Source organism: Silurus meridionalis, chromosome 11 (assembly GCF_014805685.1).
Source record: "Silurus meridionalis isolate SWU-2019-XX chromosome 11, ASM1480568v1, whole genome shotgun sequence".
Taxonomy (NCBI): domain Eukaryota; kingdom Metazoa; phylum Chordata; class Actinopteri; order Siluriformes; family Siluridae; genus Silurus; species Silurus meridionalis.
In genome coordinates, this window is record NC_060894.1 from 19,879,651 (window position 1) to 19,892,702 (window position 13,052).

Genomic DNA, 13,052 nt, shown 5'->3' on the forward strand with positions numbered 1-13,052 from the left:
TGACCGGATGCATCTCCATTCCAAAGATTTCTAAAGAACACAAGTTAAAATTCAACACCCCATTGATTTGCGGTATTTTGTCTAAGTAGTTTCCCCTCTAGGTTCACCATATAAGTAGCATCTTCATGCAACTTGAGACCACAAGCCATCATTATCTTCCCCATAAAGACTTCCCCCATATTCATCAGAGGGTCTTATTTGACTCATTTAAGGGAAGTCGTTTCTCTCTGTTTCATTGATGTAGTTGTAGTGCATAAGATGTTTTTTATTTTTTTATTTTTTTTTATCCGTTGTCCGAAATAGGGTGTAATGGTACACAAAATTTACGGTTTGGTACGTGCCTCTGTTTTTAAGTCACGGTACAGTACAATTACAGGGAAGAAATCAAAACATAAAATTGTTTGTCATTTTTTACTAATGTTATTATTATTAACATTTGTGAACATTAACAGTGAATATATTTTAACAACAATATTATTACTACTTGGTTTAAACAAAAAAATATATAAAAATAAAATAGAATAAATGGATGCAATATTTTTTATTATATTGATTAAATTGAGTAATCGATTAAAATGGCACAAATGAAATTAATTAATTTAAAAAATTAAATAAATAGTTTACATCTGGTAGACCCCATTTGGGTAATACAGATGTGTATGTTAGTGTTTTTTAAAGATATGTTCTTCTTCATTGTTCTACTTATTTCAGAATACGTTAACTATCTTGTGTGTGTCCTAAATGCATCATATGTTATATGTTCATTTATTTATTCTCAAATTATTTCACTCCATCTATCCTTCATCCATTCTTTTACTCAATCGATTTGCCGAACTGTTCCGGAATTTCTCTTTTTTAGGAGAAATTCTTGTAGCTGCACAAAAAACGCAAAAATAATTAATATCGCTAGTCATAAAAACGTTGGCGGTGACAGGAAGTGGCAGCGATTTATGCGCAGTATAAATTCTGTTTCCGATAAGGATCGAGTAGTGACAGTGACAGGCGGAGACTAAACAAACTTACGGGCTGCCACTTAATATGTTCGTGAGGGAACTCTGATTTGAAATGTGTTCCACACGTAAAACATTTGGATCGCATTCGGTACACATGTGCACAATACTGAAAATCCTGTACCGAGACGGTTCAGTATGAATAAGTGCAAGGTTACACCCCTAGTCCGCAGAATTAATCCATAGAGATAGTAATGTATTTTGGTTAGACATGTATCATTTACTGTATTAGTAGTAGTGGTTAATTATTAGAGACTTTTTTAAGGGTTTGGGGAAAGTTACATTGGTTTGGCAAGCAAATGGTGTATACAGTATGATTGTGATTTGTTGTTAACTTTATGGTGAGTCTCAAATCACTAGATTTGTTGTACTTGACTCACTCAAAAAAAATTCTAATTTAATTATGGTTACTGTTGTACATTTATAAAAGGAGGACTGTTATCATTTATATGCTTATTTATATTTGTCTATTTTCACACTTTAGCTTTGACTCAGATTTGGTGTATGATTTATGCAGAAAATAAGCAAATCTGACAATTCTATTAGTTTGTAATGTCTTTTAAAGAATACCAGCTGAAGTCATGAGCTCATTGAACAGATATGTCTCATGAGGTGATTAGTACAGGGGCCACTGGTCGCACTCCAGACAGAAGGTAATAGCTTTGGACTCTCAAATGTCTACTGCTCTTGTACCTCGAGTCAGTAAAATGTTCAGCTGTGTACAGGGATGGTGCGTCAGCACGTGTTCAGTGCTGTCTGCAAGGCAGATGCAGGATGTAATATTTGTGGTATTTAAACCTAATGCCATTAATTAAATTGCGTGCAAATGTCAAAATGTTTTCGTAGGCTGTTATCGGAATAGGTCATATTTCAAATGGAGAATGTGAATTAATGTCTAGACTAGTGCAAAGTCTCTTAGGGAATATGATGTGAAGGTGGTCTAAAAAAAACTAGAGCTTCTTTTACGCTAAGTTCATTAGGTAGGGTGAATCCGGTCTGGGATCATCTCAAGGGGCAAAGTTCAGCTGGGTTAGGAAATGAGAACAGAGACTGAATCTTTACCAAGTATTTGTCCTCTGAGTTAATTATGTCTGCATGTTACGGCTACAGCTCAATATATTTGTTCTCTTGATTCTTTTGAGCTGGATGGTAACAAGTAAAAAAAAAACACCAGGTTTTGTTTTATTTCTTTATTTGAAGCGTCTAAAGGCCCACTAGTAGTGTACAGTTTTAAATATTTCTAGAAGTTTCTATAAGAGTAAATGTGATGTGCTTCTTAGTTTTAAGAAACCTGAATTGCTTATTAATGTAGGCTGTCATTGTTATAATAGGTTGGAAGCTCAATGGTTAAGGCTCATTGGGTTACTGTGGGTTTAATCTCTGATATCGCCAAGCTGCCACTCGTGAGGCTTCTGAGCAAGGCCCTTGACCCACTGTGACCCCGGGGCGCTGTATCATTGCTGACTTGGCGCTGTGGCTCCAACTTCCTAACATCACTGCAATATGCGAAGAAAAAAATCTCACTGTAGTATGCAAGTGTGTAAGCGCATTTCTTTTTTTTAATCCTTTCTCTGTAACTTTAGATTTCCAGTTAAGAGTTGCATTAAAGGCTTGTATACCCTCACCTTCTGTAAGGAATACACCTAGGGTACACAACAGTCCATCACCGCATGGAAGTGATCTTCTATAGAATCAGTCCCACGGGATGCTTTCTACCCATCTGCAGAGAATCAGTATATTAAAAAAGCTATTTTTCCTTAAATACTTTAATATTGAAAACACGTTAGATTGAGTTGAAAATGTTCTTTTTTTCAAATATGGAAGTTTCACGTTTTTTCCCCTTTGGATTTTCACAGCTGCATGCTATGATTAAATGTTCAGTGGGCCAGTTGTGCGTCAGCTCAGCGTTTTCTCGGTCACGCTACTCTGTTCTCTATCTGAGCCATTTGGGGAAAGACTCAAACCGGAGAACATGCTGTACTCCTGCCAGAGCATTAATAATTACCGTAGTTTTTATCCCTGCACTTCTCTGACATTCCGTATCTCAGAGACTTTTGTATAATAAAAAACTTTATTACTTTTTCAGCCTGCCACCAGGATCATTTAGCAGAGGAACCTGATGAAATGAATCATATTAATGGAAAGGGAACATGTGATGAGGCTATATTGCTGTTTTTGAGACTATTTCAAATCATTTGTTTTATGTGATGGTAATTGCTATTAGTCTGCCCTTTTTCCTATTATGTCCTGGCTTCTTTTTCCGTTCAAAATACTTTGATAACACACAATTCAATAGCTGCTATGAATTATTAAGTAACTACAGTGAAACTGATGGGAATGGTGTGCATGAAAGGAATGTGAAACTGGCACCCAGAAACTGGGACTCAGAAAAAATGAATGGAATGGACAACATTGAAGCTTTCTTGGAACTCGTGTGTAATTAATGTTAATCGCAAAATTAATAAAAATGAGTATTATAGTGTGTGTTTCTGTTGTCGTTTAACATTGTTAGCTTCTTTTTGTACTGAACCCAAAACCATGGAAAAAAATTAACAATTTTGGACAAAGATTGTTTGATGATTGGTGTGATGTGGTTAGGTTTTATAAATTTCATTCAAATAAATGAGGTATAAAAAGTATGAACGTTTACCTCCATGTTACTTCCAATCTTATCCCATTCTTACAAACTGGATTTAGAGTTATGAGATCATATTGCTTGTACAGCATAACATAATGTGGATGGAAGATCAACTTCAGCAAAACCTGAAAGCTCTGAATTTGATTTGAATATCTTCAGCTTCATATGGCAAGCCCCTATGGATAAAGAAATAAGAAAGGCTGAAATAGCCATTACATATGTTACCAAGTAACATATTAATTTGAGTGCTTTGACATGTGGCCTGCTGTGGAAGTAAGGAAGTAAAACAGTATGTCCTTGGGACTCGATCAAATGGTTGAAATTCCCTGTAGTCCCATGATCGAACCTCTAAACAGACTACCTCACAAACATGCTTACTCAGGCAAAGTAGGTTAGTTTTAATACAGCTTAAATGTGTGTTTTTTGTACGTAATTTAATGTTGAATATACAATATTCATGTCAAGTCTGAGTTAGCATAATACAAAATTTGGGAGATCATCAGGAAATGTACTTAAAATATTTTTCTTCTTCGTTTAAACAGTAAATAGAAAAAAGAAAAACCAGAAAATGAATGAAAGGTATGATGTTTTATCAATGTAAAGACAGTTTGTATTAGATGTCATTTGGTTGGTGAATAATTAATATAATATATATATAAATGTGAAATGATTATTGCTGTAAGTTTTTTTTTTAATTCTTTTTTCTTTTTTTATCCTTTTTTATTGAGGATTAACTTGTAATAGGGAATTATTTATTTTATGCCTTTATTCTTTGAGTCCTGAAGTATGTATATATATTGTACATATGTGTACATTACATACTGATTACTGAATGATAATCAAATCATGGACCAATAATGAAATATTTTAATTGAAATTGATTATTGTATATATCCAGCTGGCACATTATTTCCTTGGTAAATATGTTTTGATGTTGTATGCTTTAATCAGAAGCGAGTGGAAAGTTTTAATGGAATGGATTTTGACAAAATTTGTTCGATTGTGTGACGTAAATACATTTGGGAGAATTAGGAAAGCATATGAGACAGGAGCTGTCCAGTAGGTCGGTGCTGAACACACTTTATCTTAAGAGGTGGCGTGTAAAGAATGAGTTAGTGTGCACCGGGGCTACGACAATGGAGTCGTCTTTCTAAAGCCCCGCTCAATCCTCAGTCGAATTACTTATTTTATGCCTGGGCTACATTACATATACAACTGGGCACAGGTCGCTGTGTGTGTGTGTTTGTGTGTGTGTATATCTGTCAGGCAGCGCAGCGAGGGTCGCTGTGGGAGACGGATGAGCCTGTGGTGCAGGCACCAGCCAGTCGGGCAGGCGGAGATGAGGGCTCTTTACACACACATATACACACACAAGTCTGGCCTTTTTATTTTTGTCCTCACTGATCTAGACAAGAAGCTGCAGTTATTGTAAAGTCATAGCAAATGGGAGAGAAAGACACCAAACACATCACCCTCCCTCCTGGTTGCTAGCAGTGGGAAAGAGGACTTTACTCACAAACGCTGTCTTGTCCTGGCAACGATCTCACTTTTAAGATGGATGACAGGCCCACTTCTATTTGTCTAAAAGCCTCTCAGCAAAGAAAGCGCCTCAGCAGAGAATGGCAGCTTTAATGAATTCAAGCCAACCTCGTCCCTTGTTTAGTAAAAGTTACCATCCTCTCTTTTTGGCAAGAAAAGGGCCTTCATCTTTTAATGCACTTATTACTTTGTCTACCAGCACATAATCTTCTCTGGTGCATGAGGATTTTTTTAGGTCAGATCCCTCACAATTCCTTTCACTTCTCTCGCTCTCTCTTTCTCCCTGTACTATAAATAATTCACGTTACTTCCTTTAAATGCCACAGCAAGCAAATGAAATTCTTATCTTTGTTAGTCAAATAATTCCATCTGACATGTATTTTCTCTTTATTTATTCGATGTGCTTCAAATCTTCTTACTGCTGCAGCCATGTATGGTCATACTGCTCCTCATACAGCCATGTATCACTTACTGAATTTGAGAATGTGTGATATAACACTGGAGGTGAAGAGTGCTCTGAGCAGCAAAAGAGTGCTTTAAAAAAAGTTCTTTGGCAAACTATGGAAGCTAACAAAACATTTATGACCCCAAAAATAGACTATTTGATATACTATGACTGATGAACTGTGAACCAATTATATGTAACTCGTGGTAAGTCCAATTGAAATGAATGTTAAAAACACACAAAACTGGAATTTACCAACAGCATGTACACACATGTTTATATATAACATTTTATTTATTTAACATTTTTTTCTTTTTCTTCTTCCTCCTATTAGTTAAAAATGATATTGAATACCATGCAAATACTGGGCCTATTATATCATGTAAATTTTATTATGACAAACTGAAATAGTTTTGAAAGTTTTGCTATTGTTGATTTTTTTTTTTAAATACTCATGTTTTTATGTTGCTCAATAACAGACACCTTTAAATAACCAAGCCAATTCACAGCACAGTAGATTTATTGATTCTCACAAACCTCAACAAAAGGTTGACCGAGAGCAAGAAAATGACTAAAATGTGTAAGCACAGTTTGTGCTGAAGATTTTAATGTGATTCCATTTCAGCCATCGTAGCACATTGACTACCGCAGGCACAGCATCAATATTACTCCTTTCATACTGTGCCTGATTATGTCCTTAGAAGTTACAAGAAATGACTGAGATTCACAAACCTTTCTTGGTAGATGTGTATTGTATCCTGGCCTGATAAAAATTATAAAAATCAATTTTTATTTTTACATTTTGGCAAATTTGACCAACTGAATTCATCAAATTTCTTAATGGGTTGAACTGTAAAAGCCAGAATACACAAACTATAGGGATACTGCCGACTCAGTGTCTCACTGTCTCAGTGTTTTTTCGGGCATAGTCCCAATCCCACAGATTTGTCCTCACCGACCTCAGGTACGCTGTTTCAGGTAGTGTGTTGCATTACACACCCAGTTGCAAACTAGATAAATGCCCAGCTATTGACTGTCTCAGGGATATTTGTTGACATATTAATCAAATAACCAGATGTTCAGTGCATGATAGAGTTGAAATAATGAAGAATATTTAACTAGTATACTGATATCACTGGAGGTAACAATGTAACAATGAGTTTGTTAATTCAACGCCTGTTAGTTTAAATTAATTATGTTAAAGATATAAAAGTGGTTTCGGTCCTTAATTAAAGTCTGCGGCTTGAACTAGTGGCTGTGGCCAAAAAAACCCCTGTTTTTACACAGTAACTCAAAATAGAGCTTTTCAGGACGTCTGTTCCTTACCTTGTAGTTTAAATACAAAGCCTGTACTGTATATTCCACGTTCTCCTGAGTCAGCAGTACAATGTAGGTCAGATACACGTGATTTATGGAGCGTACAAGGAGTGTCAGGCAAGGAGAAAATACAAGCGTCCGTGTTTTAAAGTTTAAATGGGTTAATGCAATGTTTTCATTCATATCTGCTCGTTCTGTTGAACAGTGGCCAGTAAAGGGTAGTACTCAATAAAACAATAGCTGCAGTCCCATGAGTAATATCACATGTCTCTGTCACCGGTGGACCTCTTTCCGCTCATAAAAAACGCTCCTTTCATATTAGCATAATCAATGGTCTACAAAGAGGAGGCGGAGGAGAAGAAGTGTGCATGAGGAAATATGAGTGAGCGAGCAGAGAGAGGTAGAGGGAGCTGCGCTGGGACCATCTGACTCGCTTGCCTTTGATTCGTTGCATTCTCTGTAATTGGATCAAGTGCAGACTTGCCTAGCTCCGCTGCTCACGTTCTGTTCAGAGCGCAGAGTGGGAGCGGCTGAAGAGGGAATATACTATAGGGGGAGAGAGAAAGATTAAAAGATAGCATGAGAGAAAAAAAGGAGAAAGAGGGAGAAAGAATACCCACGTGTGTATGAATAAGAAAACAAGGAAGAGAGCCAGAAGAGGAGGGGCAAAAGAGAGAGAGAAAGAGAGAGAGAGAGAGAGAGAGGAGAGAAGAGGCGTGCGCAATTCCTCACTCATCCATCCTTCTATGTTGCGTAGCGAGGTGTGCGCCGTGCTAACAAGCAGTTCCTGCTCTTATTCCCGCTGCCAGCACATGGAGAGGATGGGCACCTGCAGTTCCTGGATGATTGAACTCCTCCCAATACCCACTGCCAGAGCATGACAAGAAGGCTCTCCTTTTGGCTGAACTCCCGCACAACCACTGCAATCCTCTTCTGCCCTTAGGTACTCGCCGTCCTCCTATTCGCTCTTGCTAAGCCACGCTGCACCAAAGACCCAAGAGAGGGATCCACCCAGGTTGCCCTCACGCATCTGCCTTCTGAGTCCACTATTATTTATAGACTTTGTTTAGTGCTTTTGACCACAAGTTACCAAGTGTGAGGATGCCGTGAGAGTGAAGCCAGGAGCGAAAGGAGTCCTTTCTGTGACGGAAGTCGGAGCTGCTTCCCGGATGCTAACAAGGTTATTCTGTTGCTACTGAAGGCCATCTCTGCTCTCTCACTCCCTTCCCCCTCCTGCATGAACCGATAATGGACAACACACTTTATGAGCCACAATGCATGATGTTGAGATCGCCAGCACTAATCCTTTATAAGTAAGGCTCTAAGCTAGGAGCCCGGCTTTTGGAGAGTGACCTTTGATTGAGACGAGGAGAAAAGAACAGAGGACGAACAAAAGAAGAGACGAACTGAAAGTGATGGAGACTGCTGGAGTGGACGATTCCTCTGAGCGATGTGGTGCACCTGAGAGTGCTGCATCTCCTATGGATCCCTCCTCCCAAGATCTTTCAGAAGCCGGTCCTGAAGGGGCTCTCGAAGAAGTGAAGCTGGAGGAGGATAAGCTTGAAGAAGAGGCAGAGGTAGTAGAAGAGGAGAATGAGGAGCAACACAGACTATTGGGATGCCTAGGGTTGGCAGCTGCTTCCTGCTGTGTCTGCATGGAGCTGGAACAAGTTCGTAACTGTGTGCGTTCAGAAAAGATCTGCATCTTACCTATCCTTGCATGTTTGCTGAGCTTAGCACTTTGCACTGCTGGCTTGAAGTGGGTATTTGTGGACAAAATCTTTGAGTATGAGCCCCCTACTCACTTGGATCCCAAACCTATTGGCCAGGACCCTATCATTATAGATGCGGACCCCACGATGGGTCTGCCTGTGTCGTTCTCACGCCCCACCTCAACTCAAACCCATCTGCCAGCCACCGTTTCTAAAATCCCTGCACGCCCTGAGGTGTTTGTAGAGGATGATTCCACGGCAGGTCCTTTCGCACCCGCCTCACCCAAGGTGAACAACTTTTTGCCCACCTCAAGAGTGACTACTCGATTAAACCCAGCCTCTCAGCCCACCCACAGAATCACAGCAGAACCTGGCAGGAACAACACACCAAGCCAACATGAATCTAACAACATAGTAACTAAAACATGTAAGTACTCTAGTGTTTGCTTAGTGCGTCACTGATGACTCATAGAATGAAAAACTGTTTCATCTCAAATTGCTGTTATGAAACATGATGTAAATTATACTTACGCATGATCAGTGTTTCTAGGGATGAAAAGTTCTAGAGTGCTAGTGGTAGTGGTGCTGTTTTATATAAGTTAACGAGCTTTATTTGACTTGTCCAAAAAAAACTCAGTTGCTTGGCTTCATTTGAAAATTCCTCCTCCTCCTTTAAATAACATAAATGCACATTTTTACAGAATGTCAAAATTTGCATGGCCAATAATTTTAGGGCTCACTGATTAGAAAAGCCTGAGGCATTTCTTCCTGTTCTTAGGTGATTTAAATAATTTTGTTTTTATTTGTTTTCACTAAACAAGTTTTACATCAGGGAAACCACACTGAGAGGTAATACATCTTGCTTGTACTCCACCTGAGAGTAGGCATGTTGTGGCTTGTCAGGTATGTCACAACCAGCTATGACGAAACCTCTAAAGAATGGGCAACTTTACCTAGGATTGAGTGTAATACGCACTGTTCTTTGTATCTACAACTGACAGGTACTACTCTCCAAACCAGATTACCTGCTATTCTATTTCATCAGTTACTTTAGTCCATAACAGCAGCAATAAAACATGGTACTAGCATCCTTTCAGTGAGGACTGAAAAGCTTCCAACCTGGCTGATTCATTTGCAGCTCTTTAACAGGCATAGGCATTGGCGTTTCCTCTAATTCAGATGCTGTGGTGTGAGGAGACTTCCTCCTTTGGGTGCTCTGGTCCATTTCAAGGTCAGTCTGCAGAGGATCTAATCGATTCCCATCCACCGCTCAGCCACACAGAAAGACTATCCCGAGTAATGCTATCTTCCTGCCTAACTACTCTCCACCATGACTTTGAAAGCTGTTGGAATTATAGCTGTTGGAAAGCAGCCAGACTCTCACCGTGCTACGAACATCCCTTACCATTCCCTTTATTCTCCACTCATCTATATGTACTGCATTTAGCCGTGTAGTATGGTATGCAGGCATCGATAGCAAATAGAAACAGAGGGAGTTAAGACATTAGGCAGTGACCTGCGCAACAAAATGAAAAAAAAAATGGGTTTTGTATTCCAGACTCGACACAGTATGCATTCATTAAGAGAGATATCAAGTCCCCTATGTTTATCAGATCATAGTTTTATAACACCCCTGCCAGGGGAAAAAAAATCACTTGGATTTTAATTTTGTAATATTATGTTTTCTATTATCTAATTAACCCTAGTTATATTTACATTTCTACTACAGAACCATGCATTTCAGTTAGACCTATTTGTTGGTATTTCTATCTAATCAGAAGAATATAGAATGTATTACCTAGATCAAACACCACTGGATCACTAAAAGCCCTTCGCTTTTGAAGCAGCATGATCAATTGTCCAGGACTGAAATGGAAATGCGTTCTTGTTGGTAATCTCAGTCTAAATCAATAAACGCAGAGAGCAGGTCAGCTGCTCCAGCAGGAAGCCCAATGAAAGCGATAGTGATTGTGACCCTGCCGGACACCCACTGACCGATCGGGCAGAATGAACGACCTGAACGGAAACATCTTGCGAAAGCAAATATATCAATATATATCAATAATCCAGTTGCATATTTGTCTGTCTGACAAATAGATACACGAGAACTGCATAAATTTACATTTTTGTACAATACGATGCATAATAATCTGTTTCTATTATTAATACCTATTATTCATTTGAACACATTAGTTTAGAGCTTGTGTATGCTGCATTTTTTTTGTGTTTAGTCTTATAAAATGTAAAGAAAATATTACCGTGTAGAATAAAAACAAGCCCAGTTTAGCCAGTTAAGTCTGTTATTATATACCTCATATATCTCATACAGTTCTGATTAAAGTACTCATCCTACCACAAGACCCATCCCCTAATTTCAGTAATTAAATGCGTTTTTTTTTTTTTTTTTTAAAAACAAGAGATTTACATCTGGACAAAGCATGAACACAACAGTTGTCTTGTCTTGTGCATCATAGGGAAGAGTAATTGCAGTGCGAGGCCGTAATTTGCGGTTAAAGGGGTGTAAGATTACTGTTATGTCATAATTGTTCCTTCGGTCCTTTGTAGTTCAAGTGGCTGTCTTGGTTAGTAATTTTCAGTCAGTGGTATGCTAATCGCAGGATGTACAGTAAACCTATGGTTACGCCTAGAGAGGTGTAAAGGATTTTCAACGTATATATTTCAAGCTTGAATGAAGAATAAATGAAAAAAGTAGAGGTGAAAAACTGAGTTTTAATATAAATTGTTTAAATCTTGCATGTAATTCTTTACTGAATCTAAAATTCAAAAAGTTTTTCATTTATCAGTATAATATAAATTGAGTTTATCCTTTCCTTTCTGGAAATGGTCGATAAGAAAACCACTGGGAAAATTTGGAAATGGAAACTTTTTTTTATTGCGGAACTCAAAGTCCTTTCACAGCCCATAAAGGCAATCATGTAGGTTCCTATCTCGCATCACAGACAGTTATTTAACTCTAAGGGTCTTTTCTCTTATTTAATAATGTATGCATGACTGCTGTGCGAAAGGCAATTATTGATTGCAGAAGCCTGTCTCACCATCAGCTCTCGTCAGTGATTTATTTGTATTTTACACGCTTGTTGCTCTCTTCTTTGTTCGTTCTTTTTAAACCTCACATCATGAGGAACACTCATGAACTAGCAATGATATATTTATCCAGGGCCCACCTGCTCATTTTCCCTCTTGTCAACCTTTGTTCTGGGTTAATTAGGTTCACGTGGGGGTCATGCCACACTTAGCAAATGAGTATCGGCCACCACAATAATCTTTTAGTAAAATAAGCATTTCAAATTTCACAGCTGTGTGCGATTTTGAGTTCTTTGTAATTTGGGGAAAAGATGGTGTGAAGCAAAGTAATCAGATATGCTCTTTAGCTAATTTTCCCTGCCTAATTTGCCAGACTTGGTCCAATTATGCTGAATTTCTTGTATCAGTAATGCAATTGGCAAAGACTGGAATTAATTATTAAAGGAAACGCACAGAGTAGGGACCAGTTGCAAGGTTAGTCAGATATTTGAATGGAAAGGAAATACATAAATATGAGTCTGTGTCAAAGGTTATACAAGCTTTTTTATATAGATGTTAGTACACAAAGAACCAAAAGTCAAATACTTTATGCTGATGATAGATCATGTTTTTTCTCCTTTCTTGCTCTTTCTTCGTTCTTTCTTTCGTTCTGTTCTGAGTTGTGTGTTAGAGCTGGTTGTAATGCCCCTAAAGACCCACCGTTTGCATTGACATGACTGCCCATCTCATTTAGCCACCCCGTCTCTTACCCCAAATGATCTCAGCTGAAACACACAAATGTGTGACGTTGAATTGCAGGGTAGTTATTTGACCTCTGATCTCTGTTTTTCAGTCCTTTCGATTTAAATGCGTTAAAAAGTGAGCGTGGATGTCACCGAGGCAGGTATAAGGGTGATGAAGCCCTAGACGAAGGGGGAATGGCTAAAAGTAGATGCCGTTAGATCTGTGCCATTCCGAATGGATTACGCTAATGGCTCCTTGTGTTTGATCTTCCGTTCTGCCCCAATGACTCAGCGTGCAGACGGTCACGTCTCTCCGGATCCTTTGCTAATGAAAACCCCACCACTTTGACCGTGAAGCTGAGGTGAGCAGGATGCATTTAAATTGGTGATGAACGAGCATCCATGCTATTTGTCAGATAAAGTCCATTACCTAATGATGTTCTGTGCGCCCATCTGTCTCGCGGTAGACACGACGGTCCTGCCTTTTTAGCTTCGTGATTGAGAATCCTTTTTTTTTCTCCTGTGGCCACAGCAGAACGTGTTTGAAGCTTGAAAATTATGCAATGTAGTCTCTCTATAAATAATCACATAATAGCGATACAATCAGCAATACCGACTGAGGAA

General features: G+C 38.6%; 1 protein-coding gene across 10 annotated transcripts in view; it reads left to right on the plus strand.

The window, feature by feature from the left end:
- Nucleotides 1-13,052, plus strand: part of nrg1 (neuregulin 1) — a 69,301-nt gene that overhangs the window by 37,260 nt on the left and 18,989 nt on the right. Inside the window, exon 1 of one of the 10 annotated variants that reach the window (XM_046861136.1) lies at nt 7,331-9,088. The exons of 7 other annotated variants lie outside the window; for them this stretch is intronic. In XM_046861136.1, the coding sequence (XP_046717092.1) occupies nt 8,365-9,088 (724 nt within the window). In that variant the 5' untranslated portion in view covers nt 7,331-8,364. Of the gene's footprint in view, nt 1-7,330; nt 9,089-13,052 lie in introns of those variants that run through there. 2 more of the 10 variants (XM_046861139.1, XM_046861137.1) reach the window with 2 other exon arrangements.